This window comes from Heteronotia binoei, chromosome 6, assembly GCF_032191835.1.
Source record: "Heteronotia binoei isolate CCM8104 ecotype False Entrance Well chromosome 6, APGP_CSIRO_Hbin_v1, whole genome shotgun sequence".
Lineage (NCBI taxonomy): Eukaryota > Metazoa > Chordata > Lepidosauria > Squamata > Gekkonidae > Heteronotia > Heteronotia binoei.
The window spans coordinates 42,549,597-42,576,022 of NC_083228.1; the positions used below are offsets into that span (position 1 = coordinate 42,549,597).

The window sequence follows — 26,426 nt, forward strand, 5'->3', positions numbered from 1 at the left end:
CAGTGACATTTACACAGAAGTGGTTCTATGATACTGTACAGCTAACTGCTGATGATTATTCAGTCCTTTAATCAAACAACTGTCTAAAGTTTAAGATGCTAATGCACCACTTAATATGGATCAGAACATTTATAAAGAAAAATGAGCTGTTCATTTCTTCAGATCTATCGAAGTGGATCTATTTATATTATTAAACCACATCTCCAGTACTACCTGGTATTTTGAACACAGTATTCCTAAGAGGTGCATGAATTACTGAAAGCCCCTTTACACTCTTGAAAATCAATCTGTGTAGCTCATCCTTAGAACAAGAAGCATGGCCCACTGAGAAATTTTTAGAAAGATAAGGAAAATTTGCTGCTTTAAAATGTGTCATTTGTAATCACACGCAGAACATGAGCAGTTCACCAGACATAAATATGGCCAAGGGATAAATAAGTAAGAAAAAGTCAGTCCAGTATATTAGTCAGGCATATTTTTAGCTATCAGCTACTGTCAGCCACATCTGTCATATGATGTGAATCATTCCAGTAATCTTCCACTGTAGTAATAATCATATGCAAGTATTAAATTGAAACCAGGAAAAATACATTCATAAATAAAATCAATCATACATAACTGTATGTGATAATTTTAAAACCCAGGTCCCAATTATAAAAAAAAAATTATGAGACATGAAGACTCTCACAATGAAAAATCTTACCCAACTGAAAAGAAGACAATAAAGCAAAACTATGTACATCTGTCAAGGATGATTGAGCCCAAACTCTTGAAGGTGTGAAGTAATCAGAAAGACTCCAAGCCTGTGCAAAATATTTCAGCCATCTGAACATAATTAACTATAGCCAGTCCCCAAATATTTTTATCTCTACAGTGACCTCATTAAATCCTAGGGTTTGAGATAAAATTCATATGCTGCTGACTTCCATTCTATTCCTCTCTGTCTGACCTCCAATCTACAACCCCATCTGCCTGTCTGATATATCTGTTTGGATAGTTCTTCACTCTTACAAATGCAACATGTCCAAATTATCTTTCCTTCCACACCTTACCTTCTTTGATCACTTATCATATCTATCAACCATATCACCTTCAACTAGGCATGCACACTTGGCTTTTCCTTTGATTTCACTTTCTCCTATTCTCCATAGATTGAATTGTATGTTGTTATCTTGCTATTCCCCCTTTAAATCCTTGCAAAATCTGCCCTTTCCTCTCCATCTTTCAGCTAAGACTCCGGCTCATGAATTGGTTATCTTCTCCCTACTTGACTACTGAAACTTTTGCAGACACTTTTGGACAACTCCACACCATTCTATTTGTCCATTTTTTTAAAAAGTACAACTTAAGAGTCATGGAATTTGAAAAGTTGTAGGAGAAGGCATTTCAAATGATGAAGAATAATAGTTGCTATGAAGCTAAATAATTTTGGACTTTTCAGTTTAGAAAAATGAACAAAACTATGAATAGTGGCCAACCAAAAAGAGGGATGATTAGCCTCTGTGTTCTGCTAGTTAGCTTTTCAGGGGGATGTGGTTGGCTATTGTGGAAAACAGACTGCTGGACTACACTGACCATTGTTCTAATATAGTAAGTCTCTTATTTTGTTCTTAACCTCCACTCTGTCTTTTCCCATCACTCCATCATTTCTCTATCAAAAAAATAAAACCATTCAATCTTTGTGTATATACCATGTGATTCACCTCATTTTACTTGATTCCCCTCTTCTTCCATGGTTCAAAATGAAATGACATCCCTTCATTAAGTCTTAACCAATGCTGCACTGCAGTTGTAAGTAGATTTTTTGAGTTAATGGCAACCACTGGAACTTATCCTAGACATATGTCTTCCAATTCATAACATTTGTCTTTCTTTTCTTTGTCAGATATTGCTTCCTACTCATTATATTTGTTTTATGTTAATAATGCTATTTTTATATTTGTGTGTCATGGTTTGGTTATCAAATTGGTGATTTAAAAACTTTATTTCTTTGGTTTGTATCCTGCTATTGTTTAATTTCCTGTCACCAATTTAATATTTTCCTTAATAAGGAATTCCATCCAGGACATATCCTTCAGTTGCAAAAAAAGTAAAAGCTAAGAAGGAAAATTCCCATTCTACCGTCATATTGATAGCATGTCAGGGGCGTCGAACTCATTTCTTATGAGGGCCATATTTCATATAAATGAGACTTTGTCAGGCCGGGTCATGTGTGCCATAAAACGTAGTGCCAGGTGGCAGAGATATAAACTTTATAAAGGACACATACAAACACAACTAAAGAGGTTTTTTAAAAAATAATTAAACCAAAACATGCGTAAAACATAAGTACTCATGGGTCTTAAAGGTGCTTTCTTTGTATCTCTCCCATGGGATCCAGGAGCTCTGGCTCTTTCCTTCCTTCTCCAGGGGTCCAGAAGAAGGAGAAGCCTCAGCCAATAGGCTTCTCAGCCTCTCTTCCTCAGCCAAGGAAGAGAGGCTTGCTCAGTAGCTCTGCTGTGTGATTGAGAGAACCTGGCAAAACAAGCTCTCCCTCCCCACACCTTCCTCCCCAAAGGAGAAGCCTCAGCCAATGGAGGAGAAAACAGAGGTTTTGCTCTGTAGGTCCTGTGCAATTGAGCAAGCCTGGCAAAGCAAACTATGATGCAGCAGGAGAGAGGGAGAGGAAAGCAGATGACAGCCAGTTGCTCGGAATCCTGATAGGAGTCCTCTGGGGGTCTGATTCGGCCCCCAGACTGCATGTTTGACACCCCTGCAACTTTCCTAAATGGCTGTCTGAGATTTTACCACCACTACCTAGCCTTTCACTTTATTTATTTTGTTTGATTATTTATTTATTTTGAAGCTAAATAATTTTGGGCTTTTCAGTTTAGAAAAATGTACAAAAACTAAGAACAGTGGCCAATCAAAAAGAGGGATGATGAGTCTCTGTGTTCTGCTTGTTAGCTTTTCAGGGGGTTGTGGTTGGCCACTTGTACTTTCACTTTATTTATTTATTTATTTATTTATTTTGTTCAACAGTCTTTTCTTTTGCAGAAGCTAATGAAGCAGGTCTCTTTGAGCTCAAGTCATATGGTTCTACTGCAGATACCAGTTAGTTAGGTGAGGTCCTATTCACATTGCCTTTTGTCATGAAAATAGCTAGAAAACATACTTCTTAGCCCCATCTGGTCTAGCATCAAACTGGGGCAAAGGAAGAAAGAAAAACTAAAATGAAAATATGTTGGCAACAGCCTTGCCTTTGAAATAGGACAGGAACATCACAGCTTCCAAAGACCCGTGCTTTCTGAATGCTGTACTAACTGCAGGGGAACTACTAATCTAAGTCTCCTCCAGGCTTTCTTTTCAAGGTTTTTCTTTTTAGTAACAAGGATATGTTTTGTACTTCTTTTTTTAACTAATGTAACAGAAACAAAACTAAGAGCCGACAGGACTGAGGGCTGCATGTGTACAAAGCAAACAATTAATCAGCTTAAATTAGTGCCAAACAACACAATGACTACTTCATTAAAATTGATCAGACTGTGTTAGTACCTATGAAAGCAACCTAGTGAGAAGATTATTGGTTTTTCTGATCAGCTAATTTGTCTCCAAATTGTCCATTAATATCAGAAACTGTTTTTACTTCCACTATAATTTTGAATCTTTCATACACCCTTTTCTAAAAAGTTAAAGATAGAAATTTGCACATTATCTGCTGCTGGCGAATGCTTATAGCAGCTATCTATAAGGAAAGCATTCTTTGAAGTATATAAATGACACATATTAACCTCTAAGCAAAACAGGAGTTAAATGTTTAAGGTGCATGATGCCCAGCTATAGCTTGCGGACTGAAAGATTAACTATTTTGAATAAATGAGCAGACTCATGGAGTTGGAAATTAATCTTTGGCAATATAATGAACAAGTTTTATTTTCCTTAAAAGTTCTGGACAATAGAATCAAAAGTTTAATCACAGTTGATGCTCAGCTGACTAGTTAATAGTGATTAGGGATGGGCATAAACCTTCCCACAACACTAAATTCACCACAAAAATTGCCAGGTTATGGTTTGCAAACCAAGGTTCATGACTATCACTATCCATGACCCTCCCACAGCTTTCTATGTAGTTTTTTAGGGGTTCATGGGGCTCATGGTGGGAGAGTGAGAGGGATTGCTGAAATGGCTTGCATCTATTTCCACCTAACAGTTGGGCTCAAGTGCCCATCAGCTGTTAGGCTAAAATAGATGCAAAGGAAAAAACAAAGAGGGGAAAGAAACTTATCCCAAAATCTGGAATCAAGAACCTAAAAGGTTAATTCACCATTTAAGGACCAAAAATTATTTTGCTTTTATATTTTGACCCTTAAATTGTATATTAACCTTTTAAAATAGATGCAAGCCATTTCAGCTATCCCTTTCCCTCCACCACCACTACCACCCCACTTCCAAGGGATCACTGAAATGACTTGCAGGGTCTGTTGGGCAGTTCGGTTTGTACCAGACCATCCAGCAGAGCCCCAGGTGACCCTACAGGAAGAGTTCTTCCCACAGGATCGGCTTCATTGCAGGCTCTGTTGGGCAGTCTGGTTTGAACCTCACAGCTATATATAATATGATTGGCTATAGCAACTCACATGGTTTTGCCTCCCAGGTATCTTTTGGTTCATCATTACTTATAAATCTTTGTCAGATTAAATGGCCCTGATAAAACAAACATAAGAACATAGGAACATAAGAGAAGCCATGTTGGATCAGGCTAATAATAATAATAATAATAATAGCCCATCCAGTCCAACAATCTGTGTCACACAGTGGCCAAAAAACCCAGGTACTATCAGGAGGTCCATCAGTAGGGCCAGGACACCAGAAGCCCTCCCACTGTGCCTCCCCCAAGCACCAAGAATACAGCACATCACTGCCCCAGACAGAGAGTTCCACAATATACTGTGGCTAATAGCCACTGATGGATCTCTGCTCCATATGTTTATCCAATTCCCTCTTGAAGCTGGCTATGCTTGTAGCCGTCGCCACCTTCTGTGGCAGTGAAATCCATGTGTTAATCACCCTTTGGGTGAGAAAGTACTTTCTTTAATCAGTTCTAACCTTACCTCTCTGCAATTTCACTGAATGTCCATGAGTTCTCGTATTGTGAGAAAGGGAGAAAAATACTTCTTTCTCTACCTTCTCTATCCCATGCATAATCTTGTAAACCTCTATCATGTCACCTCTCAGTTGATGTTTCTCCAAGCTAAAGAGCCCCAAGCTTTTTAACCTTTCTTTATAGGGAAAGTGTTCCAACCCTTTAATCATTCTAGTTGCCCTTTTCTGCACTTTTTACAATGCTATAATATCTTTTTTGAGGTGCGGTGACCAGAATTGTACATAGTATTCCAAATGAGGCCGCAAATGAGGCCAATTTATAAAAGGGCATTATGATACTGGCTGATTTGTTTTCAGTTCCCTTCCTAATAATTCCCAGACTCATGGAGTAAAGCTGAAGACCATGATGAAGAGGAGAAATGGTACAATGAAACAGTAGTTACTTTGATTTTTAAAAGATGACAAAGAACAAGATATGTCAATAATGATTGAAAATGGAAGCTGCTTTTCAACATGAAACACACAAGAACACAAATAATCTCAGCCCCAAATTCTAATCAACTTCACATGGGGGGAGGGGTAGTTGATGTGTGCTGTCAAAACAGAGAGAAGATTTTGTGTTATGAACTGCACATGTTTGTCTTTTGCATGATACTGTAAAATTTATGGTTACTGTAAACCAGAACAAATGTTTGGGTTTCCCTAACTGAAACCAGTAGGTGTGCTTTTAATAAAAGCCATACTCACAATTTGTGAAGATTTTTAAGGCCTACAAATATGTCAGATGTTAAGCAACCAATTCTATTATTAGAAAGATCTCTGAAAGAAGAAAAGGGATGGGGAGAAACTGCATCAGTTACACTGGAAAGTAAATTGCATAGTCATAAAATGACAAGTTTTACCTGTAGAAAATTCTTTAGAATTGCTTATGAAAATTGCTTTAAAAAAAGTAGGAACTTTTTTTAAAGCTTAGACAAATATCCAGCATTGAGGAATCTTTTATGGAAAAATATTATATTTAAATAAACAGCTTTATAAATTAATAATATACATAGAGGTGCCAAAAAGTATATAAAACACAAACTATTCATACAGATCTGTTATATGTAACATAGATCCTGATTTTGATAATAGTTTTTTTTAAAAAAACAAAAATCACTTCTGGAGTTGTTCAATAATTTTAAGGTAATTTATACACATAATGCACTTAATAGACACTGCTGGATCAAACAATGGAGACCATCACCTCCCTGCATGGCCATATTTTGATGCTAAAAGAGTCAGCTCTTCTTATCTTGCAATTAAGACACATATTTTGATTTTAGTTTGGTCAGCAAAGAGTGCTAGTAATAATAAGTACCAGGCTAGGATTGCTAACCTCCAGGTGGGGCCTGGAGACCTCCAAGAATTACAGAGATCAGTTTCCCTGGAAAAAATGGCTACCTTGGAGAGTGGAGTGTATGGCATTACCTCCACAGAGGTGCCTCCTCTCCCTAAACCAGGGATGGGGAACCTTTTTTCTGCCAAGGGCCACATAGATATTTATAACATCATTCGTGGGCCATAAAAATTATCACCTTAAAAAACAGTGCTCCGCCAAGGGAGAATGATTCAGGCCAGCAAGATTAATGCAAATAATTGTTTTTCTAGTTGAAGTCATGTGGGGAGAGCCTAATCTGTTGTGCACACGCACACATGCGCACACACACACATGGCCCGCCACCCTAGGCAAATGCATAGGTCCAAAGCTTTTTTGTAAAAAAGCCCAACAGAAACTAAGTAGCATATTAGACCACATCCCCTAATATTAGCATATTAGGTCACACCATCTGGGATAATCAAATGCAAACTGAATTGTGACAGTAACTTTTCCAGGCCCTGCAACAATTCTGGCTGGATAGCCAAACCCCAGGGAGGCTGCTGCACAGTACATCTGAGCCCTGTGATCCCTGCCTGGCCCTGGGGAGGCCGCTGCACAGAGCAGCTGGGCACCATGATGCTCGCTGGCCAGTCAGGCCCCAAGGAGTCTGCCACATGGCTCGGTTTGGTCCAGCAATACCCGAGGGCCACACCAAGTGACCTCAAGAGCCACACCAAGTGACCTCGAGGTCCCCCACCCCTGCCCTAAATCCTGCCATCACCAGACTCCACTCCCAAATATCCAGAAATTTACCAGTCCAGAGCTGGCAATCCTAGACCAGAATAAAACAGAATAAAAGGGGAAAGTACACACAAAACACCTTGTTCCAATAATGATTGTATTACTGGATGTATTCCTTCCACTTGTTCTCTTGTTAACCTATACTGAGGAATTCTAGGCAATTTACATCCAGGTTTCAGAGCTACTGAAACAGGCTCTGCTTCCCTTATGGTACCAACCTCATTTGGATGTGGGGTCCACAAAGTTTCAGGGAAGATAGACAAAAGAGATTCAAATTCCTCAGCATACAGCCTCAAGATTTGCACTCCATTTTAGACAGGTAAGTGTGTCAAGCCATGACATGATTTGCAACTTACTGTTATTTCTCAACACTAATCTCTCACATTTTCTCAGGGCTGTTACCTGTTCTAAATGATCAGTTATTTCCATTTCAGGCATTAACCAGAGCTTTTGAGGCAGCGTGTTCAACAATCCCACCCACACTTTCTCACATTCTTTTACTGTTAGATCCCTGACTGGATGTGGAATGATAAAGCAAAGCCCAAACTTGTCAGATCTCGGAAGCTAAGCAGGGTCAGTCTTTGGATGGGAAACTACCAAGGAAGACTGTGCAGAGGAAGGCAATGACAAATAACCTCTGTTTAAGACACCTGCCTTGGAACACCCTACAGAGTTGCCATAAGTCAGCTGTGAGTTAACAGTGCTTTCCACACATAGAGATCCATGACTGCTGCTGACTCAGTCTTCCAAGCAGTGTCTTCTTATTCAAACATTAATCCCAGCCAATCAGAAATTACATAATGTCCACAATCACATTTTAACACTGTGTAAGCAATCAGATTTAGTTACATAAAGGCAACATAAAACTCCTGCATCAGCCTTGCCCTCATTCTGAAAGGGTAAAGGTTTTTGCCATCTGTTGTGTCTTGCATTTCAGTCCTGAAATTACAACACTGCTGTAAGGTACTGAGTGACGAGACGTGTTGAAGGCAACATGCTTTATTAGCAAGTACATCACAAGGCGAGACAACGCGGGCCGGGTCCCGATTATATACATACCCTGGAACAACCCTAAGTCTGGCCAGGTCCAATCCTGGCCAGTTAAACTTCCCATCACAGATCTTGATTGGCGGAGCGTATTTGCGGAGCTACATCCGGGGACCTATCTCAGAAGCTAAGCAGGGTCAGTCTTTGGTTGGGAAACTACCAAGGAAGACTGTGCAGAGGAACACCTCCGTTGCGGTCCGCTGTGTTGTAATTTCAGGACTGAATTGCAAGACACAACACTCCTCTCCCCCTAGTTCAAGAAATGAAGTCTTTCAAGTAGGCTGACACCCTGCGTTCCCGGGTCGACCTCCCCGGGATTATTTGGGAAGTTGGAGCGGCTGCCGTGGCTGGCGGGGTGGCTGGTTCCTCATGGTGGGGTGATGCCGGAAAAGGGCTGTCCGTCACCTGTTGCTGTTTCAGAATCTCCTCTCTGGGGGGGATGCTCCCTCCGCTGTGGTGCTCTTCCGCCCGCATAGTCGGTGCAGCCGGCATAGGCTGGGCAGCTTTCGGGGGTATTGCTGTTAGTACTCCCCCCGCTTCCCACTCCCCTGATCGCTGTCGGTTCTTCCGGCAATGTGCGATGACGCAGCTGGTCAATATGCCTCCTTAGGATCTGGCCCCCCTCTGACGAGACCTCGTAGGAGCGGGACCCTGTGACCTGCAGCACTCGGGCGGCTAACCACTCTGGCCTGCTTGCAAAGTTCTTTGCGTATACCAGATCCCCTGGAAAAAATCCCCTAGCAGCTTCCCTGGTTTGGGGGGAACTGCGGAGGTCCGTAGCCCGGTCAGGATGCAACCTATTTAGCCTCGTGATCAACTTCCTCCCCATTAGTAACTCGGCAGGGCTTAACCCAGTGATGGGGTTGGGGGTGATTCTGTTATCAAACAGGAAGGCTGCCAGGCGGTGATCCCCATCTCCCTGTACAATGTGACCCAGGGCCTCTTTAGTGGTGTGCACCATGCACTCTGCTTGGCCGTTGGTGGCTGGATGGAAAAGCGTGGACTGAATGTGCTGATTCAAGAACTCCTGGAATTCCCGGGAGGTGGAAGCGGTCCCATTGTCTGTTACGAGGGTCTCGGGAATCCCATGAGTGCAAAAGACCCTTTGCAAGGCTCTGACCGCCGCTGCAGTGGAGGTTGAAGCTACGGGAATCACTTCCAACCATTTGATGTATGCATTGACTAAGATAAAGAATATTTGGCCCTGGTATGGCCCCGCAAAGTCTAAGTGTAACCGGGACCATGGCCTCCTGTTGGACTCCCAGCGGTGGACAGGGGCACTGGGTGGATCAGGTCGGGACTCTTGGCAGGGTTGGCACCTTCGAACCACCCTTCTATCTCCTCATCCATCCTCGGCCACCATACATAGTTACGTGCCAGGGCCTTCATGCACACTATCCGCGGGTGTGTTTTGTGTAGGGCTTCCAGCACTTGCTTCCGCAATGGGGGGGGGGGGCGGACCACCAGCTTGCTACCCCAGAGAAGGCACCCGTTGTGCATGGACAGTTCTTTGTGTGATGCGATTGCCCTGAATTCTGCGTCCAGTTTGCCCGTGGGCCACCCCCTTCCCACCCAGCCTAAAACGCATGCGAGGATGCGGTCTCTACCCGTGGCCCTAGCTACCTCGGCAGCGTGGGACACGCGGATGCCCTCAGCCGCCTGCTGCTGTACTCTATGGACCTGGATCCCGCCCCCGCCCACCATGTGATGCTTATAGAGACTCTACCAGAGAGGCCCCTCCAGTTTCCCAAAAATTTTAGAGCCTGCTAGGGCTGCCAGTACGTGGCTGACCACCGTAACGGGGTATGGGTTGTCCTGAAGTGCCTTATTTATTGTGCACTTGTAATCAGCGCATATGCGCACATCTCCATTCGGCTTCACTGGAGTGACTATGGGTGTTTCCCATGCAGCATAGGATACCGGTTCGAGCACTCCCTCCGCTTCAATTTTTGGTTTAAGAGCAAACGGAACTCGCCTGGCCTTCAGCCTCATCGGTCTCACGTGGGGATCGAGGGGTAAGGTGATGGGAGGCCCCTTGTAGCACCCCAGGGACCCATCAAACACTTATGGGAATTCCCAGCACACGTGCTCGAAATGTTGCATTCGCATCTGCTGCACCCCCACTATTTGAATACCCAGCGGTCGAAACCAGTAACGTGGTGAGCTGGCGTTTCACCACGAGAATGTCTAGCTTGCCCTTATAGTTCTTAAACTCTATCCTTACAGTGGCCCAACCCAAAATCTGTACAGGGTTTTTTTGGAAGTCCCGCAGTATGAAGTCTGCCGATCACAGCCAGGGCCGGCCATGGGGACAAAGTTTTCTTAGAGACTCCTCTGAAATTATGGAGATGGAGGAGCCCGAGTCCAGCTCCATTAGGCATGGAGCGCCCTTGATTAGGACCGACACCCTGACCTTATCTGGGATGCTGAGGGGCAAGTTTATTACCTGCAGGTAGTCGATGCGGTCGAGTAGGCATCAGTTGAGTCGTGGTTGGTGGACTGGCATCTGCGGGTGGCCTTGGCCCGGCAAGCCCGTGCTATGTGGCCCACTCTTCCGCAGTTCCTGCAGTCCACGTTGTGGTAGGGGCAGTCCGGCACTCGTGTGGATCCCCACAGCTGGCACACTTGGTGTTGGCTGGTCTCTCTGTTGCTCATGGCCGCGTGGGCGCTCTTGGCCCCATTTCTGGTTGGCGACATAGCTGGTTTGCCTCCTCCTCTGGGTTGCCCGGTGCCATCTCCTCCTGGTGGACGGCTTCTGCTCGCGGGTTGTTATAAGCTTTGGTTGCTCTTTTGAACACGGTGGCTTCATTGAAGGCGAGTTGGAGGGTGAGCTCTTCCTTTGCGAAGAGCTTTTACTGCAGTCTTTCGTCTCGGAGTCCCAAGACGAAGCAATCCCTCAGGGCTTCATCCAGCTTTTCAGAGCTGCAGTTCCCCGTGATTTGGCAGAGGGCGGCCAGGTAGATGGCGACTGTCTCTCCCACCCCTTGATCCCTCTTGTGGAAGAGGAATCGGCGGGCAATGATGGAAGGCTGGGGCAAGAAGTGCCCGGTCAGGTGTCTGACTATCTCCTTGTACGTTTTCTCCATGATCTTCACAGGGGCCGAGAGACCCTTTGCGATCTCGAATGTAGCCTCCCCACAGACACTCAGAAGCACGTCTCTCTTACAGCTGTCGTCTGTAATCATGTTCGTTGTAGGTAGCAGTCGACCCGCTCCATGTAGGTCTCCCACCTATCGGGGTTGGCGGGGTCGAACTCTGCAAGGTGGCCCATCATCCCACTTGGGTAAGCCATGGCGGCGGCGGGTGCTTCCATGGCTTCCTCGTCTCTGGCCAGGTCAGCGAAGTCCCACTTGGGGAGTTACCTGGCTAAAATCCCATCCTCGTCGCCACTGTAATGTACTGAGTGACGAGACGTGTTGAAGGCAACATGCTTTATTAGCGAGTACATCACAAGGCGAGACAACGCAGGCCGGGTCCCGATTATATACATACCCAGGACAACCCTAAGTCTGGCCAGGTCCAATCCTGGCAAGTTAAACTTCCTGCCACAGATCTTGATTGGCGGAGCGTATTTGCGGAGCTACATCTGGGGACCAATGGACTTCCACTGGTCACCTCCGTAGTGTCCGCTGTGTTGTAATTTTGGGACTGAATTGCAAGACACAACAACTGCGAATGCTACAGAGGTGACCAGTGGGAGTCCACTCTTGCAAATACGCTCCGCCAATCAAAATCTTTGGAGGGAAGTTAACTGGCCAGGATTGGACCTGGCCAGGCAGAGGGTTGTTCCGGGTTGTGTATATAACTGGGGACCCGGCCTGCGTTCCCTCTTTTATGATGTACTCACTAATAAAGCATGCTGCCTTCAACACATCTCATCACTCAGTACATTGCACCATCTTTCAGTTTTCCAGGGTGGGATGGGGATCACCAAATGGAGGTTGCTTTTCACTACTGATGAATATTTTCACAAAAAGCACCATGCTTTTGACTCTGCTCTAATTTTCACTATCATTAATCTATTCAGGGAGGCCATTGTAAAGCATATATGAACTGAAGAAGTACATTGGATGTGTGGGTGCATGTGAGGAAGACTCGGCTGAGTTGTTGCTGGGCATGACGAGCAAATAGGCTGAAAAACCAATGCTGAAAACAGCTACGTGGAAGATGAAGGTTTTAAAGGTTTATTTACCAGAACACAAGCTTGATCTACAACAGTGTTTCCCAATGTAGTGCCCAAGGGCACCACACTTTTTCAGAAAGTAGGCAGGGCCATTGTAAAACAGGGCTTCTTATTGGTTGCCCTTGCTGAAATGAAAAAGTTTTCTGCAGGTGCAGCAACTGGAGGGACAGGAACATTGTAAACATCTGGGCTTTGCTTATTTGGTTTATGGATCCATCAACTCTTCAGGCTTTTCTTCATTTCTTTTTAATGCCCTTCTCTTCACTGAGAAAGAAGTTTAAAAAAATCAGGAAAGGTTTTTTTAAAAACAGCCCCACGAATAAATATAAAAGACTTATTTATGTAGGAAGTCAGAAAGAAACTGAAAATATATGAATGTCACTAAATAGAATGACACTAACAATGTGTCAGTCAGAGACAATTGTGACCTTGACAGACCGACAGCCTTATTCAGTGGTGTTCCTTGTCTATTTGGCAGGCATGGTGGATTTTTTTCACTCCCCTCCTCTGTTCTGATTTGTTGCCATTAATCACAGCTGGCTTTTGGTGGCCTTATATGGTTCTCAAAGCAAGAGACGGTGGTTTGCTATTGCTATTACAAAGCAAGAGGTGGTTTGCTATTGCCTGCCTCCACATCAGCCCTGCTTAGCTTCTGAGATCTGACAAGATCAGACCAGGCTGGGGTTATTCTCCATACAACATAATTATTTTCAGAATAACCATGAAATAAAGTGAATAATAATAATAGCCACAAAATAGCTTCAGGCAGGGCTTTTTTTGTAGCAGGAACTGCTTTGCATATTAGGTCACACTCCCCTGATGTAGCCAGTCCTTCAAGAGCTTATAGTAGGCCCTGTAAGAAGAGCCCTGTAAACTCCTGGAGGACTGTCACAGTGGGATCTGGGAAATCCTGGCAAGTTTGCTGGGTAACCTTGGGCCAATCACATTACTCAGCCTAGCCCTGACCTGGATTGCCTCAGGATAACCTGATCTCATTAGATCTCAGAATCTAAGCAGGACCAACGTTGAGACAGGCAAACCACCTCTGAACATCTCTTGCCTTGAAAACCCTACAAGGTCACCAGAAATCAGCTGTGACTTGATAGAAACAAAAATCCATCACACTACTCATGTTCTGAACAGGTACTCTATTTTGAAGCCCAAGAGCTAACCATCCCAATCTTCTACAAGGCATATTTGAGAGTTAGGAGTCTGCCTTTTTACAAACTTCTACTAACTAACACTGGCCAAAGCATCACAAAATAGTGATTGCAAGCAGAGTGAGTGTTAACACTACACCCCAAAAAAGATGTCCCCACACTGCATTGTTTTCAAAGGACTAAAGTCAAACCAGAGAATCTCTGCAGTTGAAACTGAAGGGGGGCATTTTGGCAAGCCAAGCAGAACCAATGAAATGTACAGTGCCCACCCAGTAAAGCCATCATGGCTGTCAAGCACAAAATCACAGTTCCAAACAAGGAGGGGGGGGGGGTAGAAGCCCAGCAGAACTAGTGCAATGTACAGTGCCCAGCAAACACAGTGCTTTCTGTTCATAATATTAATAAAGGTTTGCTACTATAATAAATACATACTCTCACCAAGCAGGATAGGGATGAGAAAGTCTTAAGATCAAGAAGTGGAAATGAGGGGAGGGAAGAGGGGACAATTTTATCCCACACACTTTCTGGGGTGTAATACCTGAGTCAAATATTAAGAAGAGCTGTAGTAAAGTGTTCTTTAAAATTATTATAAGGAAAGAAAAAAATATTTGGCAATTGGACTGTATCCTTAAATAGTCCAATTGTCCTTAAACAGGGCTCTTACTGATTGGTAATAATGGTTAAACAAAGACATGGAGATTTATTCCACTCTGAATGTAAGAGTTTTGTCATCAAAGAACTGGCACAGATTTCCAACAGTAAGTGTTGTTTCCCCAACCAATATGCTGCACAGATTTTTAAGCAATTGCTTTCTTATAATGAAACATTTGGAAACAGAAATAACAGTTTTTATCAGCTTGCTTTTTATATGCCTTTCAACTGTTCCTTATTATTTCAGACCAAATTCACCTCATGTCACACAAATCTGGTATTCATTTTTTTGCCATAAATATTTATGCCAGAAAATTTGACTCATGAAATTGATCCTGTAAAACAACCAGACACGTGGCCTGTATTCTGGTTTATTTTCCCTTGTAGACATCATTTTGTGTTAATCCATACGATCTTTAACTCTGTTATTACTGATATGAAATTAACTCCGCACAGTCCAGACACATTGAGAAGGGTTCCAAATGAAATTGTTAATTTTATGTAGATTTGGCAGCCTGCGGTTTTTCCAACTGACACACAAAGCCCCACGTTACGTACAGATGTCTGTGTTGCATTAGCTTTCAGCTGCTTACTATATTCTCTGTGGGAGACATACGAATGAATAGGAAACAGATTTCAAGTACAGCCTTAGAGCAGTTAAATATCTCTCTAACACTAAATGCAACTTCTTCAAAAGACATTTATTAACCTTGTGAAGTAATCTTCCATTGCCCAAACACTGCCCAAGTTAATACAATGACTGCCTAGTGATCTGTGCTCTCTTCTGAAAAAGGGATTTTGAGTCTTGCTGGTTTAGACTTATTAGAAACATTTCACAGACTTTCTTGTAGCTAAGAGTGTAATAGATTTATTGCCCCTTTCACCAAGAAAACAATGAAACCAGCACAATTTGAATGAGTTCTACCTCGCTCTGAGGCAGGTAGCAAACTTTAATAGGGTTTCTCTGGGCATAAAACCCCTCCTTTACATTAAAAAAAAATGTAACATCCAGCCTGAAGAAGAGCTTCAGAGAACTCAAAAGTTTGCAGGCTGTTGTAGGCCATTTGATAGGTCCTAACAGAAGGTATTATGTGGTTGATTGTGTTCTAAACATTTTCCAGCAGGCAATTAAACAAAGATTGATTCCACACCAGCAGTTGCTCTGCCCCCAGGCTCTTGCTTGAGCTAGCTCAAGTGATTGATTCCACACCAGTTGCTGAACAGGTGCCTTTTGATCTGTGGCTACCTCCCATCCCCTCACAGTAACCAGCAATGTTCCTTCTAAGCTGAGTTAAGGTGAGCTAGCTTACAGTTTTTTAGCCTCCAGGTCTTTTTTGTCTTAGCTCAGGCACTTTTTGTCAGTAGCTCACAACTTGAATGCCAGTAACTCACAACTTAGAATTTTTGCTCGCAAAACTCCACAGCTTAGAGGGAACATTGGTGACCAGATCTGGTTTTCTGAGATCTGGTTGCTGCGAGGGAAATGAGAGGTAGATGCAGATCAAAAGGCACCCGCACAGCAACTTGTGAGGAATTGATCTCTTGAGCAGGCTCAAGCAGAAGCCCAGGGATGGAGCAACTGTCAATTAGGAATCAGTCAAATTTTCATTTCAGAAACAGTCCGCAATGATTTAGAAATAGGGTTGCCAGGTCTGTGTTGGAAAATACCTAGACACTTCGGGAGTGGATCCAGGAGAGGGCAGGGTTTGGGGAGGGGACGAGCCTCAGCATGGTCCACCCTTCAAAGCAGTCATTTTCTCCAGGAGAGCTGATCTCTGCCAGCTGGAAATCCGTTGTAAAAATGGGAGAGCTCCAAACCCCACCTGGAGGCTGGCAGCTCTATTTAGAAACAAACTTTGGATAGTATTATAATCACACTGTTCGTTACATATTAGTTGCTCCATACAATACTGATTTTATTTATTACATTTCTATACTGCATCTTCTCCTGTACAGTCTTGGAACGGTTCACAATAAAACATTCAACAATAATAGTGCAGGTAACGAAAAATTACTGGGATTACTAAATAGCAGATGCATGTATAATGACAGCGCAATACAAGAGATTACTTTATTTCTGTCTTTAGAGGGCTTGCTACAGCCTCTTTGCTCAGAGCTTCCGTCTGTTGTGTGACCTCTGCCTTTCCCATCCACATACTGGCAACTGAGCCATTTTGCATCACAGTTTTTTTTTTTAATAGTTTACCGATTCTCCCCACAAGAGGTCAGGGTTGTGTTATTGGAATATATCATCTCCACAGCAATAAGACATACTTGTCATCACAGCCCTTTTACATTTCCTGTATATAAGCTAACTCAAAACACATTCAGATTCACAGGCAGATCCATTTGAAAATGTGTAAAATATTAAAATCCAAATCATTTGGGCAAGGAATGACAAGAACAGTGTACCCACAATTTGTGCTCCACAGCAAGCGCGGTAACTTAAAAATACTTTGCTAACAGAGCATTTAAAATGCACACATTTCATTAGAAGTCTACTGCTCATTGTATGTTATCAAAATAAATACACTGTGTTAAAATTTAGACAAGGAATAGGTTTTGCTCATGGATAATAAAATAATAAACATAGGGGATGTTACAGGAAATCTTTGTGGTTCTAGAACTTTAGCTATTATAATGAAAAAATTGAATACTAAACATATTAATGTGAAAGAAAGAGCTTCCCATTTTAATTTTTATACTTGGACTACCTGGTTACTATCAATTACAAACTGTTCACTTTAGTTTCCTAAGAGGTTAGTAGCCAACTTTGAAAGATCCTAAAGTTTAGAAGAAACAGAAAAGAAGTCATATAATAAATAACAAATCATAAATAAACAAGTCATGCATTGGAAAAAAAATTCAGAATGGAACAAACAATAATGCATGGTTGTTATGTCTTTCTATGTTATAATTGCTTGGTGACATATTCCAAATCCCCTAAGGACAGAAATGTCAATACAAGTGCCATTTCGAATGCAATTCAGATGGAATTAATACTTACAGACGCTTCAGTTCCGAAAGTCCATAGAAAGCCCCAGGCTCAATAGTACTAATCAAGTTATTCTTCAGATCTCTGGAGACACAATAGCAAGAGCAATTAATGATCAGTTTGCATACAGCTTTTAGTCTCAAACATAGAAAGAAAGAAAAAGATGAGCTAAAGGTTTGGAAATGCCTTTACATGTTTTGGTAGCTAAAAGGGAGGAGTTATCAAATACAGGACAAAACTTCAATATTTGTAAGGAGAAACTCTCTTTTTAGTTCAAGAAAATCACTGTCTTTGCCTTCAACTGCTAAAATAAATGGAAGGAAAGGAGGGAGGGAGAAACAAGTTTAGGTTTTGCTTCCTCCCACTTAAGTTAGAAGTCCCAATTAAAACTGTCAGCTTTACCAGCCGCAGGGAAAATTTAATGGAATATTTTAATGGACTGAAATAATAAGGACAGAAAGACAATGTAGTTATTTGGTTACTACTCATGCAGAACAAGTTAATGTTCTACTTACTGCTATGGCATGCATAGCTACCAGTGTACATTTTTGTCAAAAGACTCACAATGGCACACAAACCCAAAGATTTCTGCAGAAAAAGTAATTTTAATTTTGTGCTTGATAGTAACCATGGGGAACAGGAACCATACAGATCGAAGAATACTTCACTGACATTACTGCCTGGAGTTTGCAGTGGTGATATTAAGACATGTGCAAATGCCATGCAAATAAGACAAATAAAAGCATTCAGGAGAATGCTACATATAGCTTTTATTTATTTAAAACATTTCATTCCTCCTTTCCAACTGATCATGGTCCCAAAGGCAGCACACACAAAACATTAAAACAATTTAAAATAACACAGAATTATAAAAAAAAATAAATCAAATTTTTAAAACCTAGAACCTAGGGTTACCATCTCTCCCACTGGGATGGGGGATTCCCTGCTCCACCCCACCTTTGGCACCAATTAAATGGCCAAGGGAGCAGGAAGACCTACACCAGAGTTCAGTGTTGTTGCCAGCAATGCAATGACGGAAGTGATTCTTTCATGTTGCTGGCAATGCAGGGACACTCAGATATTTAGGCAAAAACCTTTTGGTAAAAATGGTGTTGCCAGGAATGATGCTAAGACATTGGTGTAGGCTTCCCCTGATGCCAGGGTTACGTGGAAACCCTATAGTAAAACTAGAGAGAAGGGCCAAGAACCATTAATATGGCAATGCCAACCAAACAAAAAACCACTGATTTTTGCTAGTACTGTACCAATGACTTTTGTTGGATAGTGGGTGGCATGTTTGAATGCTTCCCCCCATATAAAACAAATCAACCTGAAAATGGGAAGCAAATACATTAGGGAAAAGCTTAAAAATCTTCCTGGCATACAGAGAGGTCCTTTACATTCAAAGGTGGCCTGAAGTCCAACCCTTGCTACACCCACTTACACACAAAAGAGCATGTGGTCTTCCAGCTGGCTCCCAGAGAAAAAGCACAGTTAGCTTCTGAAATGTAAACGAGTACCACATATTTATATTATAGAGCATCTCTTAGAGCCCAGTACCTTAAGGTAACACAGAAGACAAAAAGAGATCACCTGTCAGCTTATCTAGTGCCTACAGAAAGAGATCTGAATGCATCATTAACTGTGACCAGTTGATATATGTGAACATCTGGCCTCTGTCCTAAGCACTGCCAGCAGAGAGGAAAACAACTTCCATGACTGCCTCTCCCACTTACCTGCTCCCAAAAGTTATTCTCTTGTGGATCAGTGGACCCAGATAAACAATGTTGAAAGTAAAGTGGGAGCCAAAGTGAGAAACCAGCAAAAGGGCAGCCATTCCACCCTCCACAAACAGAAATGCTTTTCTGTCATAGGAACTGCTATTGAGCCAACAATACAGCACCTTAGGATCCAGGCCTTGGTGGGTAATGCTGAAATTATATTACAGTCTTCTCAGACTGTTTTTGAATACAGAGATTGTTGATGACCTATTGTTTTTCATTATTACTAACTAAACACACAATTACACTTGTTTGTTACCATTAGGGAAATGCACTTTCTGTTTGATGTTTTTAAAACCCTGCAATTTTATGTCTGATATCCTTTGCCAGCTGCAAGATTACATTACTTCCTACAACGGTGTTTCACAGTATTAACACCACTCATTCTTTATATATATATATATACACACACACACACACACACACACTATAAATATATGTTTATAAATACAAATTGCACAACAGTACTGCAAGTCATATAAATCCAATAAATAAAAAAAATAAAAATAAAAAGTATTAATTTTACAGACCTCAGAAGGATAGAAGGCTGAGTACACCCTGAGCCAACTACCTGAACACCTGGCTTCCTCTGGGATCAAACTCAGGTCATGAGCAGAGCTTGGACTGAAGCACTGCAGCTTACCACTCTGTGCCACAGGGCTCCTAACATGATATTTGTCCTAATACAGATGCACCAATATTTTCCATTTTGAAAATTAGGAAACTGGGACTGAAAAACAGCATCTGGCCAGGTAACAGACATTCAGGCTGATTCACATTACATTTATTTATTTATTTATTTATTGCCCATCTTTCTCACTTGGGCTCACATTGTATTACACTGAGTGACTTAATGCAATCGACAGATGGGACATTCAATAAACAATGCAATAGGAATAGGGTTGTAGAACCAACCAGAAGTCTAAAAACAGAACTGAAGCAAAGCATAAGCAGTAACACAACACAATTAAATGACGTACAATTCCATAGTAGGATCCTAGTTTCAGCAAGCTAAACCTACAGTTGTTAGATTACAGTCCCTAATAATTTCTCGAAGTAATTTTGTGTAACATTTAAGAAGAAAAGATTGGCTTTATACCCTGTCCTTCACTACCTGAAGGAGTCTTAGAGTAGCTTACAATTTCCTTTTCCTTACCCTCCCCACAACAGACACCCTGTGAGTTGGTGAGGCTGAGAGAACTCTGACAGAAACTGCTCTTGAGAGAACAGCTCTGACAGAGTTATGACTGACCCAAGGTCTCTCCAGCAGTTGCTTGTGGAGGAGTAGGGAATAAAACTTGATTCTCCCAGAAAAGAATCTGCAGAGTTAACCACCAGACCAAACTGGCTCTCTTTAGCACAGTGCAACTCTACTCTCTGCATAGAAAAGCCCTGTTGAATAATTAGGGCTGCCAGACCTCCCCCTCCAGTGGAACCAGGGGATCCCCTGCTGCCAGGCCCTGCCCCCCAGCTGCCAATCAACTGGCTAACAGTAGAAAGAAGGCCTAAGCCATGTTGCTTAGCATGCACAGGAAGTGATGTCATCACATCAGCAACTTCTGGGTGACACTCCAGTATTTGGGCAAAAACCTGATGGTAGAAGCTGGTTTTTCCACACAGTTTTTGCCTAAATACTAGAGTATCACCCAGAAGTCACTGGTGTGATGTCAATTCTTATAAGATGCCAGCAACATGGCCTCCACCTTCATTCAACTGGTAAGTTTCCCCTCCCCCATTGGTTGAAAGTTTTGGCCCTGACCTGGATAGTCCAGGCAAATCTAGTCCTGGAAGCTAAGCAAGTACTTGATGGGGGAGCCCCTCGCAATACCAGGAGTTGCGACTCAAGAGGACAGGGACACACTTTATTCAGTCACCTCTCTGAATATCCTCTATGCCCCCAGAAGGGGTCAGTCACAAGAAGTCACTATGGGAGTTTTCGCACTGACCTTCAAGTGGCGCGACCACCCTCTTCACACCTGAGGATCTGCGCGGATTTCGCACAAGAAGCGCCGGAGCACCCAAAAGAGCCGGCGACTTCCGTCGCAAAAGCCGCTCAAACGTTTTCCTGCTTCTTGGCGGTTTCCGTTTGAGCGGGTTTCGCGACGGAAGTTGCCGGCTCTTTTGGGTGCTCCGGCGCTTCTTGTGCGAAATCCGCGCAGATCCTCCGGTGTGAAGAGGGTGGTCGCGCCACTTGAAGGTCAGTGCGAAAACGCCCTATGACTTCCAGGCACAGATACGCACATTTAAAAAATACAGAAATATACCCCCCAAAATTCAGTTTTGAATAGTTTGTGGAAAGCTGTGAGAGTGGGAGCCTTCCTGACTTCTTCAGGCTGGCCATTCCACAAAGTGGGGGCCACAACAAAGAAGGCACATGTAAGGGCAGTTATTGATTTTGCAGATTAGCACCTGCAGAAGACCCTGCTTCAATGAGTGAAGCTGATGTGGCAGAGCATAGGGGAAGAGGCAGAGGGTACGAACCAACACTGTGAAAAATAGTGCAAACTATGAAGCTCAGACATGTTTGGGAACACATCAGTGAGGAACTGCAACAGAAGATATTTCCTTTGGTGGATAATTAGGCCCTGAGCAGTTTGGCTTGGGTCAGTAAATAAGCAAGGGAAGGATTCAGAAATATTTTTCTACTTTAGTTTTGTTTTGTTATATACTGTTTTAGTTCTCTTAGAAGCCCAGAAAGTGTACACTGTTTTCTTTTACTCTGCAATAGGAGAGCTCGCATGAGTTTGGAACTGTTCTGGGGACAAAGATTCAAAGGAAAATATTTGTTCTGGATGTTTGTGTTATAAGAAAAAATAGGAATGCTTAAATTGTTCAGTTTGTATAACAAATCTATATGCTGCTGGAGAATAGGTTTCTAGGTGACTCGCACAATGAAAACATCAGTTCAAAATCACAGAATCAGATAATCAGCAGCTAGAACAGAAACATCTTGATTTCAGCTTAGACAATTCAATTCATCTTAAGTTGCAAACGCCCTCTAAAACAGATCATCCACGCATACCCTCCAAAACATAGAGAGGAGGAGTGCCCTATGGACCTCTTCCCAAAGGTTGCTCCAAAGAATCAGCACTACCATAGATAAGTTGTACTCTCCCCCCTTAAAGACATTGAAAGCAGCAGATGCATACACAGATTTTGTGATGAAATTCCTTCCACACCAGAAGCCTAGTGCAGATTAATCGTTGGGTTTGCACTGTGCTCAGGCACAGAGATATACAGTATTCTTTGCTGATTAGCAAGAGGAAAATTGAGAAACCCAGGGCTTTTTTTGAGCAGGAACTCACAGGAACTCAGTTCTGGCTGGCTTGATGTCAGAGGATGTGACCTAATATTCAAATTAGTTCCTGCTGGTTTTTTTCTGTAAAAAGCACTGTATGAAACAATGGTGACATCAGGGAATGTGGCCTAATGTGCAAATGAGTTCCTGTGGACTTTTTCTACAAAAAAAGGCCTGGAGAAACCAATTATCATATGTCACCTGCCTTATGCAAAGTCATTCAGGAAAACAGAAATGCAGATGGTCCAGACCAAAGAAGACAATGGGCATCTCTGAGTCACAGGTAAGCCAGAGTGCCTCAAACAGTAAAGGTGAGAGTGAAAGAGGACCTTCCTACCAACAGGAAGAGAAGAGGCTGGGTTTGATACAGTGAAAAACAAGTTTTGCAATTTTTACATATATTTTCAGGAGGAGGAGGAAGGTGCCATCACAGCTCAGGAGAGCATACATGGGCACATGGTACTGATGAATTAATGGATGATCCCCAAACACTGAAACAAAGGTAATGGATGAGCAAAAAATGGATGCAATTTAAAGATCTGTATAGCCTCTCTCTTATTTCCACCTTAAGGGATAGTTCAATTCTGTTAATCTGTGTACTGTGACTTTATTTATTGAAATGCCTTTAATTTTAAATACGGTCAATCTGATCTCTGTAAATCACATTAAGTCTAGTCAAGTTCACAGCCAGGAGCATGAAGGAAAGCTTAAGTCTTATTCACCTAGAGAGCTCATATAAGAGAGACTGGTACTTTCTGTAGAAATTTGGAGACATGCAAAGACTCAAAATACGTACTGGTATTTTAAGAAACTAAGCTCTAGAGGATCCCACATTAAGATTCTTTGGCTGGACAAAGCTTTGAGAACTGATATGCTGGTGGTGGTGGTGGTATATCTTGAGAAAAGTGGGATACAAAGGAAGAGGTACCATGTGGGTGTCTAGCAGCTGTGAATCACAATTGGGCGAGTAACTTCCTACCTCCCCATGGTACAGAAACATGTGGTAGAGAGGCCTCTCTCACCACAGATATATTTCTGAAGTTATGCAGATTGCTCTCGTAAAAAACAAAAAAAATGTCTCTAATCATTCTTTGAATTAAATTCCTTAACTTATCTTGGAGATGTCAAAGGCTATACAGAGCTGATCTCCAGATGGTCATGCTGCATAAATTGGGTGAATTGGTTCTAAGTCTATGTCTTTACTCATAGCTGAATCAAATTTCTCAAGATCTAAGGCAGTGGTTCCCAACTGGAGGCTGTGGATCCATTTATGTCATCTAGGGATCTGTATGTGCACTAAGCACATTCATTTTTTACTTTTTGTCACTATGTATTTTTTCAGTCTATAGATACCTATAATAGACCTACTTATCGTGTTGTGGGTCCAGGAAAATTGCTGAGTTGAAAAGAAGTTCTACTCAAAAAGGTTAGTAACCACAGATCTAAGGCAAGTACCTAAATAATTACAGTGAGAACACTCTGATTCATTTAAAAAGTTACTGCAATTAAGAAATATCCAATACTTACGCATTGGATGTATAGATCTCCTTTTCATTTCCTGTCTGAATTTCCCAAAGTCTGGCATACGGCAAAATTTTAAAATAAAGTTGTGTGTAGGGATGCTTGAACTCCCATTAGTTCAGTTCATGTTCCAGTTACAAGCAGAAACCAGTCTAACTGTTCATGAGCTGGAGCCTGCTCATCACGTTACTTTTCACATGTTCAAACAGTACACTCCGGCAAGATCAGTAAGGTTTCATACATGTCTGTTCTCACATGGCTCAATGAGAATTCTAGTCTTCCCCTCCCCCACAAGCCTGTTGTCACTACGAAGTGCTCAGTAGAAAATTTGTGCAAGTAAATAACGAACAAATCAGTCAGCCGGTGATTATGAATTAAATACTATGTTTATGAAACAAAAAAACCCCAAACTACCCTTATCATTAGAACAAAGTTTGAGTCCCGTGGCACCTTTAAGACCAACAACATTTTATTCAAGTTATACAAGCTTTTATGTGCACACACACTTCTTCATGTTATTCATTTAAGCCTGCATTCCCAAGTTTATTTTCTATATGTGCATTTTTGCACATGTTTATGGGAGGTATTACTCCCCCTCCCCTACATCCTTTAATTACCTGACTTGACCAACCACAGTGACCCTGAGGGAAGAATCAATTTCACCTACCACACAAAAGTAAAAAAAAGAAAAGAAGAAGCACTTGCAAGTCAAGGAAATGAAATTCTATGGGAACTACTGTGCAGCCACAAAGCTGTTCACTTTTGACACTGGCAGAGTGAGGACAGCCAAGGCTCAAGGATCATGAGTGACCGCAGCTGTCAAACACTGTATGTTTGCTTGTTGGGCAGGGACAATATGGCAGGAACAAATAAATCATCAGCTGCTACCTTCATCACTTTACCACTCTTTAATTTCTTTGTTGACTTTGGAACCCATGGGGTTCCGGCAGCTGATGATCCAATAAGGAGCCAAGAGGGATACATACGACAGTAAAGAGAAGAAACACTTCCATTTTCCTAGAAGAAAAAAATTAACTGTGCTCATGGCCTGGTGAAGGTGAGTTATAACTGAAGTGTAGAATTAATGTTATTTGTGATGGCTGAATTTTGCCAATATAGCTGTAGACTGGAAAGGTTTTTTTTACCATAAATATGCACGAATACTGAGTACTTTTCTGTATAGCTTTTGAGGCACACATTTATTTAATTTATAGACTGCCCTCTCCTATGCATAGGACTCAAGGAGGTGAACAACATTCCAATAAAACATTTAATAAATACTACACAGTCAAATAAAACTGTTAAAGCAGTTAGAAACAGAGTGTAACTCAAGAGATATTCAGATGATGTTTAAAAACCAGCTTCTATCCTTACCCCATGAGGGAGAGAGGAATGATGGGGGGGGGCAAGCTTGACGACAGACTGCTACTGTCCTCAGTCATAGGCCTGAGGCTCTGCAGGACTGTTTTATGTCCCACAGGTTGTAGCTTTCATTAGGCAGAGAGTTCCACCAGCCCAGCACCAAGGCAGAAAAGGCCCTGGCTCTGGTTGAAAACAGCCAGATATCTTTGGGCCAGGGACAACCAGGGGGTTCTTCTCTCCAGAGCATAATACTCTTGAAGGATATACAGGGAGAGGTGGTCCCGTAGATACATTGGTCCCAGACCATTTAGGGCTTTGACCATTAGTATCAAAACCTTGAATCTGGTCTGGTACTCAATCTGGAGCCAGTGCAGCCAGCAAAACACAGATTAGATATGTGTTGTCAGTGAAGGACCCCACAAATCAGGAGGTATCGGGATTCAACCCTCTATCCTAGCACCACCCTCTGTCCCTGACCCTGGAGAGAGGAGGTAAGTCACTCTAAAGACAACCCATGAACCCCTATACTACTGAAGATCTACGGTTGTCACAAACCTTTTAGAGATCCACTAATACAGTATGTCCTTCCTATTATTAGGTTTGCCAACCTCCAGGTGGTAGCTGGAGATTATAACTGATCTCCAGGCAACAGATATTGGTTTACTTGGAGAAAATAGCTGCTTCAGAGCATTATACTCTATTGAAGTCCCTCCCTCCCAGTTCAGTGTAGTGGTTAAGTGCATGGACTTAAATTTGGGAGAACCGGGTTTGATTCCCCACTCCTCCACATGCACCTGCTGAGTGACCTGGCATCAATCACAGTTCTTAAAAGAGCTGCTCTCTCAAGAACAGTTCTTGAAAGAGCTCTCTCAACCCCACAGGGTGTCTGTTGTGAGGAGAGAAAGAAAAATGAGATTGTAAACCACTTTGAGACTTCAAGTGAAGGGTGGGGTATAAAACCAATCTCTTCTTCTTTTCCCCAAAGCTCTACCCTCCTCAAGCTCCACACCCAAAATCTCCAGATATTTCCCAACCCAAGGCTGGCAATCCTACCTATTATGCTTACTAGTACTCATGATCTAGGTTGACTTACACAATCTCCCAAGTGCACCATGACATATTACATATTAAATATTTCAGAAAACTCTTTTAGAAGACTTCAGTTTTTTCCCGTGACAATTTTTT

General features: G+C 42.3%; 1 protein-coding gene across 1 annotated transcript in view; it reads right to left on the reverse strand.

The window, feature by feature from the left end:
* ADGRA1 (adhesion G protein-coupled receptor A1) overlaps window positions 1–26,426 on the reverse strand; it is a 538,647-nt gene that overhangs the window by 358,325 nt on the left and 153,896 nt on the right. The window contains exons 3-4 of the mRNA XM_060241372.1: window positions 17,292–17,363; window positions 5,830–5,901 (exon numbers count right to left, since the gene is read on the reverse strand). Coding sequence (XP_060097355.1) covers window positions 5,830–5,901; window positions 17,292–17,363 — 144 coding nt within the window. The remainder of the gene's footprint in view (window positions 1–5,829; window positions 5,902–17,291; window positions 17,364–26,426) is intronic.